We start from the raw sequence: 21,639 nt of genomic DNA, 5'->3' as shown, positions 1-21,639 counted from the left end.
GCTTTTTATTTAACTCTTGTTAAATACATGGCTTCACCTGTTTTTCCATAAATTGATTTGTTTAAATCTATTATTCCCTACACAACTATATAGAGGTAGAAGATACAGTTTTTCTTTAATGTATGAATGAATGGTTATTATGTAATAGAGATCAAGCAGATTTTTGTTCTATCAGAATGACACATGCATGCATATGTTCATTGCAGCACTATTCACAATAGCAAAGACATGGAATTAACCTAAATGCCCATCAGTGGTAGACCGGATAATGAAAATGTGGTACATATACACTATGGAATACTATGCAGCCATAAAAAAGAATGAGAGCATGTCCTTTGCAGGAACATGGATGGAGCTGGAGGCCATTATCCTCAGCAAACTAACACAGGAACAGAAAACCAAATACCTCATCTTCTCACTTATAAGTGGGAGCTAACTGATGAGAACACATGGACACATAGAGGGGAGCAGCAGACACTGGGGCCTCCGAGAGGGTGTAAGGAGGGAGAGGAGCAGAAAAAATAACTAATGGGTATTAGGCTTAATTCATGGGTGATGAAATAATCTGTACAACAAACTCCCCATGATATGAGTTTACCTATATAACAAACCTGCGCGTGTATCCTGGTGGCTCATACCTGTAATCCCAGCACTTTGGGAGGCTGAGGCTGGCGGATTGCTTGAGTTCTGGAGTTCCAGACCAGCCTGGGCAACATAGTGAGACTCATCTCTTAAAAAAAAAAAAAAATAATATATATATATGTATAATTCAATATATATTTAATTTATATAAAATACATAAAATTATATAATTATAAATATATAAAAATAATATAAATATATAATCGTATATAATATAAATGTATATTATACAATAAATACATAATATAATATAAATATATAACTAGCATGTTTATTATAATGTATACTATTATATATAGTAATATAATATAAATATTTTTATATAATATATATTTACATATGTTATATATGTATAAAGGAAAGAGATCAAGCAGATTTTAGGAACATTGCTTTTTAAAGTTCTTAATTGTTAATTTAAAAGTTAAACCTTTTAGATTATGTAAATACTAATTATATATTATTTGTTATATTTTTAAAATATAGAACTTGTACAGTTCAAAAGTGTATACGGTAAAAACTGAAAAGTTATTATCCATACTTCTCTCTCTCATCTCAAACTTTAATGATAAATACTTTAGTTTTCTATTGTATCCCTCTGGGTTTTTTCTCAAAGCACACCCTTACTGTTTAGAAAGTGGATCCGAAAATCATGGAAAAAAAGTGTCATAATCTTATGTTGCCATACATAAAATAATAATACTGTTTTAGAAATTCCTATTAAGTATATGGTTTACCCATGCTAATGTTCTAATTGCTAATGAAGTGGAAGCCATTAAGTGCTAACTTGCTTTACTCCCTGACCTCACAAACCTGTGTCCTCTTTTGTTTTGGAAGGGCCTGTCCACTGCCTATCTCTCTCAGGCCTTGTTCCATGGGTCATCTCCTCTTTATTCAGCATCTTTAACTTCAGTCTCCTAATTGGTTTCTTAATGCCAGCCTATAGACATAATCATATCTGTTCTATCCTAGAAAGATTTTCCCTTGATTCTTTCTTGTCTAGTTACTATTGCCAGTCTCTGGCAATAGTAAGCTCACAGTAAGCTTTTGTTAGAGAATAAATGAATGAATGCTTTATATATAACATGTGGAGATAAAACTATAATGTCATTATTGAAAATCCTGCACATTTTTGAAAATTCTTTCTTCTTCTTCTTTCTTTTTTTTTTTAAGACAGGGTTTCACTCTGTTGCCCAGGCTGGAATGCAGTGCAATCACAGCTCACTGCAGCCTTGACCTTCCAGGCTCTAGTGATCCTCCCATCTCAGCCTCCCAAGTAGCTGGGACTACAGGCACATGCCAACATGCCCAGCTAATTTTTGTATTTTTTGTAGAGATGGGGTTTCACTGTGTTGCCCAGGCTGGTCTCGAACTCCTGGTCTCAAGCAATCCACCCACCTCAGCCTCCCAAAATGCTGGGAATACAGGTGTGCGCCACCACACCCAGCTGAAAATTCTTTACTGTAATATCTAGAAGATAATTTGTTACTAACCAATAATTATAAATGTCATAACAAATATTATTATTTTAAGAACCTATACTTTTATTGAAATGTATCTTGTTGTTAGGTTTATGTCTCATTGGATCAACCTGTGACTGCTTTAAATCTTTTCAAACAAGGCTTAGATAAGTTTCCAGGAGAAGTAACCCTGCTCTGTGGAATTGCAAGAATCTATGAGGTAATTCATGTTATTATTATTATTTTTATTGATACACAATAGTTGTACATATTTTTGTGGTACATGTGATATTTTAATTCCTGTATACAATGTGTAATGATCAAATCAGGGTAATTGAGTTATCTGTCACCTCAAACATTTATCTTTTCTTTGTGTTGGGAACATTACAATTCTTTTCTAGCTATTTTGAAATATACAACAAATTATTGTTAACCATAATTTCCCTACTGTACTATCAAATAGTAGAATTTATTCTTTCTGTCTAAATATTTTTTGTACCCCTTAACCAACTTCTCTTCATCCTTCAGTCTCCTCACACCCTTCCTAGCCTCTGGTAACCATAACTTTACTTTTGCCTCCACGAGATCCACTTTTTTAGCTATTGCATCAGTGAGAACATGTGGAACTTTTCTTTCTGTGCCTGGCTTATTTCACTTAACATAATGACTTCCAATTCCATTCCTGTTCCTACAAATGACAGGATTTCATCCTTTTTTATGGCTCAATATTACTTTATTGTGTCTATATACCACATTTTCTTTATCCATTCATCCACCGATGGACACTCAGATTGATTCCACATCTTGGCTATTGTGAATAGTGCTGCAATAAATATGGGATATCTCTTTGATATACAGATTTCCTTTCTTTTGGATATATATTCAGCAGTGGGATTGCTGGATCATATGGTAAATCTATTTTGAGTTTTTTTGTGGAACCTCCATACTGTTTTCCATAACAACTATACTACTTTGCATTCCCATGAACAGTGTATGAGCATTCATTCCCCTGCCTTCACATCCTTGCCAGCATTTGTTATTTTTTGTCTTTTTGATGCCAGCCCTTCTAACTGGGGTGAGATGATATTTCATCGTGGTTTTGATTTACATTTCCCTGATGATTAGTGATGTTGAGCATGTTTTCATATACCTGTTGGCCATTTGTATGTCTTCTTTTGAGAAATGTCTGTTCAAGTCTTTTGTCCATATTTAAATTGGATTGCTTGTTTTCTAGTTGAGTTATTTGAGTTCTATATTCTGATAATCCCTTCTTGGATGGTGTATTAGGTGATTCTTGCATTGCTATAACATTGGTATAAGAATGGACAAACAATCCAGTGGAACAGAATAGAAAGCCCCAAAATGTATCTTCCACAAATGGACAAAAATTGATACTGACATTACATTACATTCTCTCTCTCCATATATATATATATATATATATATATATATAGAGAGAGAGAGAGAGAGAGAGAGAGAGAGAAATGGGTTCTCACTCTATTGCCCAAGGCTGGATCGCAGTGGCATAATCATAACTCACTGCAGCCTCCAAATTCCTAGGCTCCAGTGATCCTGCGTCAGCCTCCTGGGTAGCTGGGACTACAGGCTTGTACCCCCATGTCCAGCTATTTTTTTTTACTTTTTGCAGAAATGGAGTCTTATTTTGTTGATCAGGCTGGTCTCGAACTTCTGGCTTCATGCTGATAAATTTTAGAGTCATGTCATCAAATTCTATGAAAAGTCCCATTGAGATATCTTCCTTGCCGTCTAATTACTATAGTTTTACAATAATTCATGATATCACGTTGGGCAAATTCTACCACCTTGTTCTTCTTGTTTACAGTTGGTTTTCTTGGCCCTTTGCTCTTCCATATTGATTGTAGGATTGGCCTATCAAGAGCCATAAAAATACCTGGAGGCATATCGATTGGAATTACATTGAGTGTGTGAATGATGGGGAGTGGGTGGGTGGGCCGCCTTTCTTCCCATTCTCGATCATGATATAACTCTCCATTTACCTAGGTCTTTTTTTGTTCTTCAGCAAATATTTTGTAATTATATCCAGAAAGATGGTGTGTTGAGGGTCCCCCAAACTACGCTGAGATTCAGTGATTTACTGGGACTCACAGGACTCAGCGAGCAGTTGTACTCACTGCTATGATTTATTTCAGCAAAAGGATACAGAGTAAAATTAGTAAAAGGAAACAGCTCTTGGGGCAAAGTTCAGAGGAAACCAGATACAAGCTTCCAAGAGCTCCCTCCCAGTGGAGTCACACAGGACACACTTAATTCTTCCAGCAGCAAGTTGTGACAACTCATGAGAAGTGATGTCTACCAGGGAAGCTCATTAGAGACTCTGTATCCATGGTTACTATTGGGTGCTGGTCATATAATCACACACTGTTTATCACACAGCAAAGACTCCCAGAAGTAAACAGGCATTCAATACAAACCACACCATTTATGCAAACAGGTTAGGTGTAGCAAGCTATGCTTATCATTTGGGGAAATTTCATATCAATGTAGAGAACCAGCCAAATTCCCAGATAGAGGCCTTTCTAAGAATAGTGGTCTCAGGCCTGCTATGTTAACTTTTTTCTATGCAGGTGTATTCCTATGTATAAGTATGAATGGAATCCTTAATTTTTTCTCTTGTATTTTCTATTTGATTATTTCTGGCAGATAGGAATGTATTACTTTTTAAAAGTTTTTTTGATACTAGCAATTCTTTAAATTTTAAGATCTTGTTCATAGGTCCTCTTGGATATTCTAACTAAATAAAACAATCATCATATGCAAATACAGATGGTTTCATCTCTTCCTTTCAATTATTTTACCACTTTTAAAAATATGTGTTACTGCTTAGGACTTCCAATATAATATTGAACAGACTTATCTCTGTTTTCTTGAAATTCCTTGAAAATGCTAGGTATTATATTTTGAAATCATTTTGTTAGAAAAGAATGGAATATATTAATAGCTTCTATACCTAGGTGATAGTGTATGAATTTTTTTATACTTTCTGTATTTTCTAGATTTTCCATAATAAACATGCATTACTTTTAAAATAAAAGTATTTTAACATTGTCTAGAAAAACTATGATTTCCTTTAGAAATGTAATTTTTATTAATGTATAAATAGAAGGCTTTGATCAATCAATAAAAATATTCTGGACTCTAAATTGAGTATGAATAAAACTTTGACCAGCAACCTTAACCAGTGGAATTCGTGCTTGTTCCGATGGTGACTATGCCAGTGCAATTGGAGCTCTGACCTTTAGGCCCTTGCCTTCTGCTCATTTCAGCCCGTTTGCCCTTCTCTTCTTAGGCAGGAAGTGCTAGCAGAAAGAGCTAGAGAACTGTCACATCTTTATTGCATGGTTGCTGGTCGGAAGAATTCCTTCCAAGCCTCTGTTACAGTCACTGTTGCTGTGGCTGTGATACGGAGTAGCACTGGAGTGGATTCCTTTTCTCAACCGTTCCCTGCTCTAAGTTGACTGTACACTTGAAGGAAGAAAGGTGTAGAGAGGAAAGCATCTTAGCAGTAGGGACAATCATGCACAAATAGAGTGATCAAGGACTAAGCACAGACTTGAAATAGTTGGTGGCAGTATTTCAGTCTTTTGCCTTGAATTTGCATAGCTAATTTCCTTTATGTCAAGGTTTACCACACCAAAGTCAGATTTCCAGTGTGTTCTTTTTCTCTTCATGTGACAATAGATGTCCAGTTAATCTGTAAATTGGTTTTAGCATCGCAGCCTGCACTGTGTGTGCCTTTAGGGTTTTTGTTACATACATCATGCTTGTCCCTGGCTGGAGGGATTCCATTCCTTTACGTTCTCTTCTTTTTATCTTTCATTGTTGAAGATATCTTTTAAATATTGTCTATTTTAGGATGAATATGTTGAACTCCTTATTGTTCATTGTTTGTTTAAAATGATTTATCCTTGCCAGATTTCTTTGTTGGTGGTTTCAGTTTTTCTCGAGGTATTTTGTTTATTCATTTGAAAGACAGGTCTTAATTTTAGCCGTTCTTTGTTGAAAGGCATTTGCAATTAAAAATCTTACCCTGGAAATGTTATTTTAGGGGTCTTCAAACTTTACTGTGTATGAAATTACCTTGGGAGTGGATGGAAAGTATGACCCATCCTCTTCCTCTGAATCAGAAGTCCTGGAAGGTGGGACTCAGGCATCTGGATTTTTAGCAAGCCCACTAAGTGATTGATTCTGTTGCAGAACAAAATTTGAAAACTACTGCAGCATTCATTTTCTGCAGTTATTTAATTTTATTTTAATCCCAGAACTTTGGGATGCCGAGGTGGGCGGATCACCTGAGGTCTGGAATTCGAGACCAGCCTGACCAACATGGGAAACCTCGTCTCTACTAAAAATACAAAATTAGCCTGGCTTGGTGGCGCATGCCTGTAATCCTAGCTACTCGGGAGGCTGAGGCAAGAGAATTGCTTGAACCCAGGAGGCGGAGGTTGCAGTGAGCCAAGATCATGCCATTGCACTCCAGTCTGGGCAACAAGAGTGAAACTCCATCTCAAAAATAATAATGATAATAATTTAAAAATCTAATTATAGATTTTGTGTCTACATTTTGTGAATTGGATCAAAAATAACCACTGTAAAAATCACTCGATACCAAATTTATTACATACTCGAAGTGGCATTTGTATACTTGAAAGTGTAATTTTAAGGCTACATTAATAAAATCTATTCTAGAACTAGTAAAATTTAAACAAATCTGATAAAGGAATAAAGAAACAAAATAGAGTCAATGTGTGTTCATATATATGAAAATTTAAGATGTGATAAAGATGGCCTATTAAGCCAATTGCATTACTTGGTTATTTAATAAATAGTTTAAAAATAGAGCTGGATGAGTAATGATTTATACTATTCATTACTGCCAGATTTAAAACTTTAAAAATTTAAAACTTCAAAAAATGAAGCCCTGAAAGTTCCAGAAGAAAAAACAGATGAATTATTTGTATAAATTGGAATGAGGAAGATTTTTTAAATCATGACACAAAGTCAGAAAACCATAATAGCGAAGATTGATAAATTTGAGAATGTAAAAGTTAAATTTTCTATATGGCAAAAACAAAAAATAGAAACCAAACCCACATACAACAAAACAAAAGGTAAAAATATCAAACAGGTAAAATAGTTGGCATACCTGGGACAGACAAAAGACTGCTTTTGATTTCCTCAAACTACACATTGCTTAAAAATTGCCAAAAATGGGAGATTTAAACACACACACACACACACACACACACACACACACACATTCTCATCTATTTAGTCAAGAATGTAAACATGGAAATGAGGTATTTCCATGTCATGGTGTGGCTTTTCCTTAGGCCCTTGTTTCCTTTCAGCCTTCACAGTGGCCATTGACCCTCTCCTTGAAAGTAAAATCACCACAGAGATGAGACAACAACCAAGTTCCAGCTGCATTGACTGTACCGCCCCCCTTTTGTACTTAGGGCTTGGTGACACCTATTTAGAAGAACTTAATTAAGCCATCTATACTTTTCCTCTGAAGAGAATGTTTATAAACACTGAGCCTTCCTGTGTTTTTGAACTATGGTCAACATCAACACAGGCTCGTTTCATCTGGAATAGAAGACAGTCAGTGCCCAGCGATTCTTGAGCCACACCTCAGCCTCCAGCTCTCCTGTGTCCAGGAGGGCAGTGTTCCACCGAAGACTCCCATACACACAATTGTGGAAGGACAAAAGATAGGATAGGATAGAAGAACAGACAAAAAATATGAATTGGCAGTTCACAGAAAGAGAAATATAAATAATATCTGATGTGTTAAATGCCTAACCTCTGTCATAATTAAAGATATAAAAAACTAAAACAACAGTGATAAGCCATTTTTCACTCAATCAGATTAGCGAAGATGAAGAAGTTCTATGTTATCTAGGGTTGCCAAGGGTGTAGAGAAACAAGCTCCATGTATGAACATTTGGAAGTTGTTTGCAATTATTGATGATATTTTTAAATGTGCATGCTCTTTGACCTGGCAATATTACTTCTAGGAATTTTCCTTAAGGATATTTTCATACAAGTGCACAAAGATCTGTACAAAGATGTTTTTATAGTATGTATTTTGGTTAAAAAAAAAAGGAAACATATGCTCGAACAAAAAGGGACTGGTTTAATAAGTTATGGTCTATGTATTGATGGAGCACTATGCAGAAGTATTATTTAAAAATATGATGTAAAGCTTTTGGTTTTGATATGGAAAGAGTCAAGACACTGAGAGTGAAAAAATAAACCGTATATTAGAATGTATAGAATGATTCTGTTTATGGTTAAAATATGCACGCCCATATGTATGCTTATATATGAACAAAATTTCCTGAACAATACTCAAGAAACTATTAACAGAGCCTCTGCCTACTGGAATTTGGGGACGGGGCATTTACTTTTAATTTTGTACCCTTTTGTAAGGTTTACATTTATTTAGCATAAGCACGTATTTTATAAATTTATAAAACTTAATTGAAAAACTACATATGAGGTTGTCAGTACAATAGGTGTTTCAGTCTAAAATTCCTCGAGATTACATAAATTAATTTCTGTGTCCATTAATTAAGTATACAAGTATTCAAAAGTAATTTTATAGAACCCAAAGTCTTGAACCAACTGGCTTATTGAGGCTTGAGCCTTCTTTGCATTGGGCATTGTCACCTTTGGAAGCTGTAACACTGTAGCCTAGCACTGTGGGATGCTGTTGGCTTTGAAAAAGAATTTCAAATATAAAGCACATGAAGAAATATATATAAGCATAGATTTGGGTCAACTGGTGAATGTTTTGTTAGGGTTTTATGGGACTGATAAGTTACATCCCTGTTCCTCCATGTTGAGAACCAACTGAGAGAGAGATGCAAGATTTCGACAAATGGAGGTCAAACCATTAGCGTGATTACAGATAAAAGCAGAAGTGGAGCTTTTGGCTTTAGACCTATGCTCAAAAGGACTTAACAACCTTCTCTCTCTGGGTTAAACAGACTAATCTACCCTGTCACATAGTTGTACAACCTACAGACTTTCTCTACTCAGAAGAGCTTATTATTTTTCATAAAAATGTTATAGATGTAATAGGTTTATTGTGTGTTATTTAGAATGAATTAATAAGTAAACGTTTAAAGATATCTCAGTTGCAATTTCTAATATTAATCTATATAACTTACATAAACAAAACTTCTTTCTTCTCAGCAATTTTTAACAGTTTAAAAGGAATCTTAGACCAAAACGTTTGAGAACCTCTGTTCTAATGGAAACATGCGAAGCTAAGAACATTTTTTAGAGTTAATTCTTATTTATTACTTTTTCAGTTTCCAGAGCACTAAATTTTGTGCTAAGAAATGGCACATATGATCTTGCTCCAAAGGAATTTACCATATTTCATGGACTCTAAAAACACATTTTTTTTTCACATTTTAACATCTCTGAACTTGAGATACATCTTAAAATGGATAGCATCTTTTTATGGCCAAGTGGCAGTTGCCATGTAGTTGTCATAGTCTGCTTATATGGAAACTTGGGTAATTACTCTTGGGAGCATGGTGAACCTGGTAATTATTACTGGTTGTTGCCTGAAAGCTTTTGTTGACACCTGCTGGTAAGATCAAGAAAACACAGGTATCAGCATAGCAGAATGACTGTCCATAGATGTTGGAAGAAAATCTTGGAGACAATAGTGGAGCACTTTTAAGAAATATTAAAAGTGGATTTTAAATGTTCTTACCACAAAGTATGCAAAAGAGTGATCTGTGATACAATCTGTGTATGAGTATGTCTAAATATCAGTGAGGATCAAATAAAAATTCTGTTTAAAAAAAGCACTGCGTGGTGCTTCTTACAATCAGTAGAGTCTCTTATATTTGATATGATAAAAATTTAATGAAAAGTATGAGTCCTTCTCTAATGAGAACAAGTATGCATAATAAACACCATGTAAGTTGAGAGGTAGAAGACAGCTATGTGAAGTGAAGGCATTAGGGAAATCTTCATGAAGGATGTGGAGCCCGAACAGGGCCTTGAAGGTGCACTTGAGAAATATAACATTCATTGATAACATTAGATGCATACATTTATGATTATCAGTATTTTAGAAAGAATATATAATAACTGTAGAAGGTTTATTTAGTTTTTCATTTTGTATGTATTTCTAAGCTTGGTCTTGGTTGCTGTCTTTTCTTTCCTGGACTCTTGATCTTCCTGCTACCACTCTTTCCTATTTTGGTATGTCTAGCATGCAGCAGTCAAGTTATTCTTTCAAAATGCAAATATGATTGTTATTCCTCTCCTAAGGGATTTCTCTCAACTAGAAAAAAAAAATCTGAAGTTCTCACCATGGCTTACAAAGGCCCTGGCTGCCTCTCATCTCCTTTTGTGCCACTTTCCCTCTTTCCAGCCTCATTTACCTTCGTGTGGTTCTTCATATGTGACAAGCACATTCCCCTCTCAGGCTCATACATTTGCTCTTCCCTCTGCCCAGAGTGAGCGTCCCCCAGATATGCTCAGGGCTTGATCCTTCACTTCACTCAGGTCTTTTCAAATAGCACCTCCTCCAAAGTGGCCCCTTCCACCACCCCTTCTGAAGCACACTCTCCCTGCTCTCTCTCTCCTGCTCTGTTTTTCTTCACAGCACCTAACCTTCTCTTATATTACATATTTGTTTGCCTTTCATACCAGATGTCACCTCCTTGAGGACAGTGACTTTCTCTTTTTGTTCATATTGTATCCCCAGGGTCTAGAATGGAGTCTGGCACATGGTAGCCTCTCAATAAATACTTACTGAATGAATGGACTTAAATCAGTCAGAAAAAAAATAATTTCTTGTCCAATATTAATAAAATATTGCTCTTCTCTCTTGATGGAGAATAGGAAATGAACAATATGTCATCAGCAGCCGAATACTACAAAGAAGTTTTGAAACAAGACAATACTCATGTGGAAGCCATCGCATGCATTGGAAGCAACCACTTCTATTCTGATCAGCCAGAAATAGCTCTCCGGTTTTACAGGTGCACTTCACATCCAATTTGTAGAACCACTTTCCTGTGAAATATTGATAAAATAATAAGAAAGATGGAATGAAAGTATAGAGAAATAAGGTATAGGCCATGTCTTTATGAAACTAAAATTTCAACACCGAGATGTATTATGAGCATTGGAAGTGACATCCAATAATTTGGAATCATGTAGATGTCTGGCATCTTGCAGAAACACACTGGACAACTGACTGAGTTTTAAACCTCATTGTCATTGTATGTGTTAGCCATTTTGTCATCAACCGATGACAGTTTAATAGTTACTTAAAACTTCTCATCATCATTGCCTCCATTAACACCATTAAACATAAAGACACTGGAATTGAAAGGTGAAAAGATTGCAAAGAGCATTTGGCCCCATGTTCTGAACCTTGATGAGGACCTGAATCAGAATCACCTGTTTTATGCAGCATTGTCAGTTCTTGTCCAAATATTTTTTCAGTCTAAATAAATTATATTCACTGATTCTCTTTTAAGTACTTATTTCATCCTACATATGACTTCTGAAATTAATTTTTAAATTATGATTTCCTCTTTAGCCCTTGGGTAATATAGAACGAGATGACTGGCAGCTGACAAGGGTTCTTTCCAAATATGTGTTGGAGGCATAAAATGTAATAATAAGAACACTATTCTGTGCACCTGCAGCTGACTCTACTCCCCAACCCCCAAAGTGGGTCATGGGTTTCTCGCGGCAGCTGGGCTGGATTTTCATTTGCTTATATGAACTCGTTTGTCCTTTGTCCCATGGGATTAATGATGCATAGAAGCAAATGAGGCTCTTGAGCTGCAGTGTGAAAGCTAAGTGGATAATGTAAGGATCCACTGATGGTCTTGTCTTCCTCAGTGGAAGCTCATTGGAGTTCAGTAGACACAGCTGAAGCACAAAGTACAGAGAGCCAAAAACGGGATCCAACTCAGCTGAAAACGTAGAGGTTAATGCTAAACACAGTCCTCAGATTAGGTTTTAGGAATTTACCCTATGGGCAGCAAAGCTTTATAAAGCTAAAGTGTATGGGCTTTACTTTTTGTGACTCTTATTTTGGTTCTCTAACAAAGTATTTGGGGAGAAAACTTAGATCAGTTGTTTGTCTTTGTCTATAGACACATTCCCCATGACTAGTACCATTATAAAAGATAGGTGTTTGTATTTGCTTTAAACATTTTTTCATTTACTATAACAATTGTATTTATATTCTTAAGGGGTATCAAAAATCACAAGATGAATTCATTTTTAACTATGTAAAATATATATATGTATATATGTCTTAAAACTTACAAAGTTGGTCTGACACCAAAATTTGCGTGTTCTTTTTTGAAAAGGCGGCTGCTGCAGATGGGCATTTATAACGGCCAGCTTTTTAACAATCTGGGGCTGTGTTGCTTCTATGCCCAGCAGTATGATATGACTCTGACCTCATTTGAACGTGCCCTTTCTTTGGCTAAAAATGAAGAAGAGGCAGCTGATGTCTGGTACAACTTGGGACATGTAGCTGTGGTATGTTGTCTTTCTGATACAATTTCTGTTATGGAAAGTTGGTTTGAGCCAGACACAGTGGCTCATGCCTATAATTCCAGCATTTTGGGAGGCTGAAGCAGGAAGATTGCTTGAGCCCAGGAGTTTGAGACCACCCTGGGCAACATAGTGGGACTCTGTCTCTACAAAAAATTTAAAAATTAGCTGGGTGTGGTAGTGCACACCTGTAGTCCCAGCTACTCTGAGGGCTGAGGCAGGAAGATCACTTGGGCCTAGACGGTCAAGGTTGCAGTGAGCTGTGATCGTAGCACTGCACTCCAGCCTGGGTGACAAAGTGTGAGACCCTGTCTCAAAAGAAACAAAAAAGTTAGTTTGAAGAAATTTTCAGGAATTATCCTAAATCCAGGTTTGGCTGTAGTCTTACAGGGCAATTTAGAAGTTTCTAGGAGTCATTGTGGCTCATTTTATATTCTCAGGTTAGATCCACTTACATAGAATTCACGTTGACTTCTATAATTGTATGGTACTTGATGCTTTTTGTCTGGTAGCAGAAGAGATACCTATGAGGAAAGAAGGGAGGAGGAAGTAAATGGACCCATGGGTGTGAACATGGGCTTTCTTTTGTAGGGAATAGGAGATACAAATTTGGCCCATCAATGCTTCAGGCTGGCTCTGGTCAACAACAACAACCACGCCGAGGCCTACAACAACCTGGCTGTGCTGGAGATGCGGAAGGGCCACGTTGAACAGGTCAGTGAACTGGCAGCGGCACGCTGGGCAGTCTGCTTTCTTCAGAGAAAAGCTGTCATGTGTGGTAGCGTTACAGTGTATGTTATTTTAAAATGAGCTCTAGAATCTGACAGGCGTGGATTTGAATCCTAGCTCTGTTGTGTATTAGCTGTGTGACCTTGGGACAAGTTACTTAACCATTCTGAGTCCAAAATAGAACAATTTGATTTTATTAGGACAAGTCTGAGCCCCCCGAGTCTTCCCTATCTTAGTGAAATGTTCTACCAGTCACCATCCCCTGTCTACTACATAACTGCTCAAGCCAAAATCCTTGGAGCCACCCCTGAAACCTCTCGTTTTTTATTGCTTCCCCCTGCCACACCTGTGCCCACATCATATTCAGCAAGCCCTGTCATTCTGACCTCAGAGTCCCATCACATTCTGAGCCTGGCCACCTTTCTCCATTCCCATGACCCTTCTTCAGACTGCTCTCTTCTCCGGCATGGACTACTGTGAGAGCCTCCTAGCTGGTCTTTTTGTTTCCACTTACATCAGCAAGTAAGTGCACTCTGTGATACACTCTTCTGAGAACAACCTGAGAGATTTTTTTTAAAATGAAGACTGTTTAATACTACTTTGTTTAAGATCCTCTAGTGCCTTCTCCTTCAACTTGGAATAAAATCTGGACATGAAACCATGACTATGGCCTATGAGGCCCCACGTGACTTGGTCTCTGGCTCCCTCCCAGACCACATCTTTTGCCACTCCTTCTTTCCCACTGACTTGCAGACACATCGCTGCCTTGCTGCTCTGCAGACAGACAGTGCTCTGTCTTCCTTTAGGGCCTTTGGAGTGTTCTTCCTTCAGATCTTGCAATGACAAATTTCTTTCTTGTCATTCAGGTCTTAGATTAAATGCCACTTCCTTAGAAAGGTCATCTCCCCTATCAGTCTAAAAGAGCCCTTGGGTGTTATCACATCTCTTACTTTTTTTCTTCACAGTATTTACCACTTTATCAGATATTTTCATATTTATGTGTAGGATGTAGAATGTCAGCTGCATGAAAAGAGTGACCATATCTGTCATGTAACTGTTATTTTCCCAGCATCAGAAACAATACCTGCCATATGGTAGATGCTCAGTCAATATTTGTGGAACGAATGGATGATACATAAAATAGAGTGTAACAGTAGTGATTTGAAGGGATTGTTTGTGAGGATTAGATCATGCAGTTGGCATAGTAGAAGCACAGTATGGAACATATGGTAGATGCTTAATAAATTGTATTATTATAATGATATATGTAAAACAGAAAGTTTAAAATACTAAATATGTTCATACAATGTTAGTGGCAATCAAGGGCAAATATTATTACATTCCCCACTTTGGAGATAAAGAAATGGAGGCTTGAGAGGGTGAGTAACTTTACCCGAGGTCACAGACATGGCAAACAGCATGCCAGTACATTAGCCTGGTCTTTGAAGCACAATGATAAACTTTTAACAACAACAAGGAAAGAAAGGTCATTGGATGTTACCTTTATTGCATAAATTCTCCCAAAGTAAGGAAGATGGATTTGTAGTTTACAGACTGTTCTAAAATGGACACTTGTTTTGTCAGGAACTTTGCCTGTATTCATATGATGAAACAAGTGATTTTTGTGATTTTTCTCTGTTCCCATGTTGGTGATTTTCTTTTCCTCTTACTGTAGTTTCTCTAGCATGCAATTGACTTGAAATGTTTTGGTGAAAGATTTCATAATATGAACTTCATTTTATTAAAAATTATATCTTTCATTCTATATTAGCTGATATCATTTTGTTTTCCATTAAAAAAGGTATACAAATTTGTCTTCAGGGTCATGGATAGAAGTTTTAGATGTAGCTACAAGTTGAGGGGTTGTTAGCAGCTTGTAATGTTGAATTTGTGGTATTAATGAATGTATAAGCATCTCATGCTACTAAGTGGTCTCTGCATTGTATGATCCTATGATCACAGAAAAATAATGTGAATGTTATATTTTGAGTATCTTAGAGAACAGAAAGCTTGTCATATTCAATTGCTGTCTCACTAACAAAACTGATCAGCACTATATTAAATACTTGCTCACTGTCATCCAGCACAGAATTTTGGGCTTTGAAATTTACAATCGTTTTTTTGGTCGTTATTACATTAAAGAACAGGTAATTAGAGCCTGCTTAATCAGTCAACAGCAGTAAAAACTAGATTAAGAAGAAAGTTGTAGTATTGAGAAGATTGTATTTCAAATTGTATGTCATATTGAGATATAAACTTTATGAGAACATTGGTTCCCAAATAACTTTAAATGTACTCTGAATTTTCAGTTCTCTTATTTTCTGTGTCTTATGAAGCATTTATTATTAACATAATTTTTGCAAGGTATCGGTAGTTAATTGTATTTCATTAAGTCATTGTATTTCATGAGGAATGTTGTCTGTATTTATCGCAGGCTCATGTTATTAAAGTCTTGTCATAGGTAAAGAATTCTTTTACCAAAAAAAAATCACAAATACAGTGCTGATCTATGTTCATACGCCTTTGGTTTTTCTTTATTTTTATACACAGGCAAAGGCACTATTACAAACTGCATCATCATTAGCACCCCATATGTATGAACCGCATTTTAATTTTGCAACAATCTCTGATAAGGTATTCTCTTTCTTTATTAATTTATCATCTGATCTGTTCTTTTTTTTTCTTTGTTTTAAAAAAAGTGCAAATAAATGAGGAAATTCTAACCTCATCTTCCTGAAATGGCTTTTTAAAACTCTTAATTACTGTATTTATGTATACATCTTTACTTCAAGGGACAGTTTTTAAAACTTTTAATTTATTGCTGAATATTGACTAAACTCCATTATAGATTATAGAATTATTTTATGTTTTGAAATATGGCATTTAGTCATTGAAGAAATACTTAATAACTCCTGGTTTGGGAAGTATTTAGTTATTGGCTTTTACAGCAACAAAATCCTGTGCATTATTTGTAGATCATATTGCCACCAAGTTTCTGGTACAATTGCTGTAAAATTAGTGATATTCTAATGTGAAAACTATCTTAGCTATGAAGAATATGGGGGAAATAAAACTTAATACTGTGTTGCAAGTCCGTTAGTATCCAAAAGCTAAAAGGAACCACGTGCCATTTTTAACAATAAGAAAACAAGCAAAAACATCTAATAACTAGCTTGTACTTGGAAGGTGAGTCTGTTTTGAGAATAAGGAAATGGCTAACAATATTTGTGATATAAATTAGGGTCTTGATAGACCATAAGATATTTATAAAGATGTTATTCTTCATAGCATAAATATGAAGTCATCTACACTGTCATTTCTGTATTGAAAATAAACTGTCATTCATGAGTTGTAATTATTGAGCACCTGTAAGTACCAGCCAGTGTTCTAGGTGCTTTAAATACTTTCTCTAATTCTCCCAACTACCCCGCCTTCCTCACTCATTTTTTTCATGACTGATGTTCTGTTTATTGAGCCTTTGCTATATAGCAGGCCCTGTTTTTGGCACAGAGGATGTAATGATGAGTAAAAGACAAAAACCTGTACCTCAAGCAGCTTAATTTCTAATGGAACCCAAGGCTTAAAGAGGTTAAAAGACTTCTGCGTCCCTTGGCAGTGGCAGATTTCAGATTCACACCCAGATCCCAATGATGTCCATGTGTTTCCCACTGTACTGTGCTACTGCTTGGTTAGTTAAACCCCCAAGAGGGCTGGCTTACCTTCGGGAATAGCATCACATTTTAATAATATATAACTCAAATGAGATATCTTCTTTAAGCAAAAGGCTACACTTCCATAACAGAAAGCAGTATATTAAAAAGAAGTGCTATGATTTAAAAAAGGAAACTTAATTTCTGTTTTAATACATATATATTGTTACCAGAAATCTACCAGAATTTATCTAGATTTTTTGAGTGTATACACGAAAAAGCCTCTTCCTTTTTAGAAAGTATCCATGAATCAAGATATACTCAGACTATAATTAATAATTTATTGTATATCCCAAAACAGCTAGAAGATTTGGAATATTCCCAACACAAAGAAATTATAAATGTTTGAGGTGACAGATAACCCAGTTACCCTGATTTGGTCATTATACCTTGTATGCTTGTATCAAAATATTGCATGTACCTCATAAATATAAGTTATTATGTATCAATAAAAAGGATACATTCAGACAGTATGTGTGTTTTTCTTTGGGAATTAATATAAAGTTCATTGAAAATCAGAGACATCCTTTATAAACTTTTAAAACCAGGTATTTTCCCAACCTTATTGTGCCAGCACCACTTAAAACCTCTCAAAACATGTTATTATGCCTTAAATACAGGAGTTTTTGCTTAAATTTTCTGTCTAAAAGGTAACAACTCTAATCAAAATATATTTTTGTTTGTAGTACCTTACAGATAGTTTTCTCTAAGTTTTCTGAGCTATCTAAAGCTGGCTGTTTCAGCATGTAAATGTCATTTTACGTTTATAATACTATCATCAGTGACAGGAAAAGAAAACATAGGTTTCGAAATTCATTACCAGACAGCTGTAAATTATTTATATAATTGGTTATTTTATCTTTCTCACATATTTTTCAAGATTGAATTATAATCTAGAATTCTAAAATCAAAGTAGCATAATTAAGCAATTTGCCTTTAAGAACCCTTTGAGTTATGATGTTAGTTGTGGGCTTGTTAAAAAAAAGAAAAGAACCCTTTTAATTTCTACAGCATGCAGATACTATGTCTTATTTTCTTTTTTACTTCCTAACTCATTTTTTTCTGATCTCATTCTATGGTCTTATTCTTGTATTTTTTGCAGATTGGAGATCTGCAGAGAAGCTATGTTGCTGCGCAGAAGTCTGAAGCAGCATTTCCAGACCATGTGGACACACAACACTTAATTAAACAATTAAGGCAGCATTTTGCTATGCTTTGATTGTTCCTTAGACCACATATGTTCTTATGAAGTGGCATTATGCAAGGGGAAAAAAGTACTATCTCTGTGTGTATGTATGTATATAGTGTAATACGTATATTTTAACAAACCTGTCCTTGATATTAGTGAAGGTGACACATAAGGGTGACACAGAATGTATAATGCAAATTTCACAGTAATAGTAACTTTATAAAATAATATAAAATACAGGATTTAAACCTTTCTACATAGATTTTGAAACTTTCTCCCACATTATATAGTAGATGTTTGTTTATTATGTTTACAAAACATTTTGGTGAATTTCCTCAATGTTTTATAAATGTACATTTTTTAAGTCCTTAAGCTATTAGCCATCATGTAGCTTAAGGAGTCTGAAATCTGCCATTAAAACTGCACCTTTAAGCCAGGTGTGGTAGCATGTGCCTATAGTCCCAGCTACTTGGGAGGTGGAGGTGGGAGGATTATAAGTAGAGACTTTCCTTAAGACTTTAAAAATGTATTTAAAACTATTTTTTATTAAATACTTTGTGATTTCCTATTAAGCTTTAAAATAAATCGGTGTGTAAGACACCATCATTTCATTATTTTTTATGAGTTTTTATTTTAGTCATCTCAGGTGAAACAGGTTTTACAGAAGTCCAGTAATCTTAGAAATCATCATTATTTTAATTTTATTTCAAATGATGTACCACCAATTCTGTTTTTTTCCTAAAAAGTGATTTATGGGATGTCACATTATTAATATAAGAATATTCGGATTAGAAATAGAGTCATAGGCCAGGAGTCCCACTTCTGGTCAGCCACAGCACAGAAGTCAGCAATATTCCAGTACCATGCATGGTATAGCAGTCTTAGAAAGGCTCTTGAACTTTCCTCTGCCTTATTTAGTGGAACTCTCATTAAAGTGTTCACACAAGGAAATGTGTTAATGGGACAGGACAACTCAAACTCATACTTTGGACTTTGGGATCTCCATGTTATTTTTCATTTTTTTTAACTTCATGAAAACTATTTGATAGATACTTCTATTCTGTTCAGATCTGTATAAATTGTATACTCAGCTGACAGAACAAAAAAATTGAATTCAAGGAATGATAGCTTGCTCAAGGCTAGAATTCACTACAGACAAGAAAGCAAGGCCCCCACATCACATCCATGGCTGCAGCCCAAGGTCTTTTTCCTGCACCTTAGACTTGAACCTTTCTTGGTTCTGTGTGATGTATTAGTGCTTATTTAGCCCTTGGGAATTTCCTCAGGTACTATCACATTTCCTAATATTGTAATCAATATTTAGATTCAAATGGTATAATGTGAATCATTTTCTTAATTTAAAATAAGAGCTAATAATGGCTGAACATTTACTGAGGATGTTAAATATGCCCACTATTCTAAGCACTTTATGGGAATGAATTCATTTCATTCCCACCATAGTCCTATGCAGGCTGTTATTATTCCCATTTTACTTATGAGAATACTGAGGCATAGAAAAAAGCTTATTGAACTAGTAGTAAGTGCCAGAGATTCAGGTTTAGGCAGCGTGGCCCCTTCAGTGTGTGCTCTTAATCACTAGGTCAAATCACCTCTCTGTGTTTCTGCTGTAAATAAATCTACTACCATTTAAAATGAACATTGTGTGCATCAGGAAAATTGAATAATAAGGGAATATTAACACAGCAAAAAATAAATGATTCCATTTTCCTAAGGTGATATGGAGGGATTTTGTCTTGAATTTATGTGAATTCAGTGTGAGCACCAAGGCAAAGAATGAGTCACAGTGGCTCAGGGCAGAATGATGACATAGCACCGTGGATAACTATCAGAAGGAACATTCAGGATGTCTTTGTAACAACATTTCTTATGGACTGCATAACTTCTGGCTTCTGTGCCAACATTTCTGTAGAAAGAACAGAAAAAACACTAATAATTGTTTTCCAGTTTTCCATTGTGGCTAAAGAGGTGCTCAATCCATAAATACAAATTGTTCAACCAAAATTCACATCATCGAGCTTACTTCCAACTGATGAAAATGAGATCTGGCAAGAAGGCTTCCTGTGCTGAAACATTACTGAGGTTAGAAGTTCTTCCTTTTTTACAAATGTGTCATGGCTGAGCCAGTCCCCATAGTGATAACTCTTCCATTGCATTTCTGAGTGCTTTTTCCCAGGCTCAGATTATCTATCAGGATACAATTTATGGCCTACAGATAAGAAAATTAATAAAGGTAACATGTCACTACATCATTATTATTATTATTAAGACAGAGTCTTGCTGGGTCACCCAGGCTGAAATGCGGTGGCATGATCTTGGCTCACTGCAACCTCTGCCTCCCAGGTTCAAGCAATTTTCGTGCCTCAGCCTCCCAAGCAGCTGGGATTACAGGCATGCACCACCACACCCAGCTAATTTTTGTATTTTTAGTAGAGACAGGGTTTCACCATGTTGCTCAGGCTGGTCTCGAACTCCTGGCCTCAAGTGGTCCACCCGCCATGGCCTCCCAAAGTGCTAGGATTACAGGTGTGAGCCACTGCACCCAGCGTCTCTACACTTTTAAAGTAGTTTCCACCACCAACTCTTTACTACAATGAGGGATTTCTGTCAGGGTCTTTCAGCTGGGATTGAGTTTAAGCATTCAGAAAACAAATATTTTGGAAAGACTGGCAGGACTAAACCTTAGAAAATAACCCAGAAATCAAGTGTAGGAAAAAAAGCCATCACCAAATAATTTTATATTCTAGGAAATAGAGAAATTGGAATGCTCCATGTTTATGTTCCTTGCAGAGTTCCAAAATGGTCATCTAGGCTCAGATTTGAGGGGGAAAAATTTATTTAGCAATTTGAAAATAACTGCAGTTTCATATCTGTCCATATAGATGGCATTCATCCTATTTTTAGCTAAATAAAAACAACATTTTTGAGAGAGACTATTATTTCACTTCTTTGATGTCAAAGCCAATCCTTCAAATGAAAGAATAGACTTGTTATAATCTTTGGGAACTACGTTTCTTGCAATGTCATCCTTTTCTTTACCTGAATCTAATTCTGACTAATAAGGGAAAGTGGATTGTTAAGTGAAAACAATGGGAAATCTTGGTGAAAGCAACCATGTTATCTTAGAGAAGAGGCTAGACCTAAACAGATTTTAGCAAGAATTTTGTTTTCTTTTTAAATCAGAAAGAGAGACCCTATTCCAATATTTGAAACTCAAGTTTTTATGGACTCCAGCACCTTGCAACTGTCACTGCCCCCAAACCCCACCCCTCTTCTGGTCTAATAGCTTCAATTTATT

At 35.8% G+C, this 21,639-nt stretch overlaps 1 protein-coding gene across 6 annotated transcripts in view; it reads left to right on the top strand.

The window, feature by feature from the left end:
- Positions 1 to 18,934, top strand: part of TTC8 (tetratricopeptide repeat domain 8) — a 53,501-nt gene extending 34,567 nt beyond the window's left edge. For all 6 annotated transcript variants that reach the window (XM_030803071.1, XM_030803072.1, XM_030803070.1 and 3 more), the window contains 6 exons: positions 2,209 to 2,319; positions 11,016 to 11,155; positions 12,506 to 12,680; positions 13,287 to 13,409; positions 15,975 to 16,058; positions 18,237 to 18,934. In XM_030803071.1, the coding sequence (XP_030658931.1) occupies positions 2,209 to 2,319; positions 11,016 to 11,155; positions 12,506 to 12,680; positions 13,287 to 13,409; positions 15,975 to 16,058; positions 18,237 to 18,353 (750 nt within the window). In that variant the 3' untranslated portion in view covers positions 18,354 to 18,934. The remainder of the gene's footprint in view (positions 1 to 2,208; positions 2,320 to 11,015; positions 11,156 to 12,505; positions 12,681 to 13,286; positions 13,410 to 15,974; positions 16,059 to 18,236) is intronic.
- The last annotated feature ends 2,705 nt before the right edge of the window (positions 18,935 to 21,639 follow it).

This window comes from Nomascus leucogenys, chromosome 22a (assembly GCF_006542625.1).
Source record: "Nomascus leucogenys isolate Asia chromosome 22a, Asia_NLE_v1, whole genome shotgun sequence".
NCBI lineage: Eukaryota > Metazoa > Chordata > Mammalia > Primates > Hylobatidae > Nomascus > Nomascus leucogenys.
This window is presented reverse-complemented; position numbering and strand designations above follow the sequence as displayed.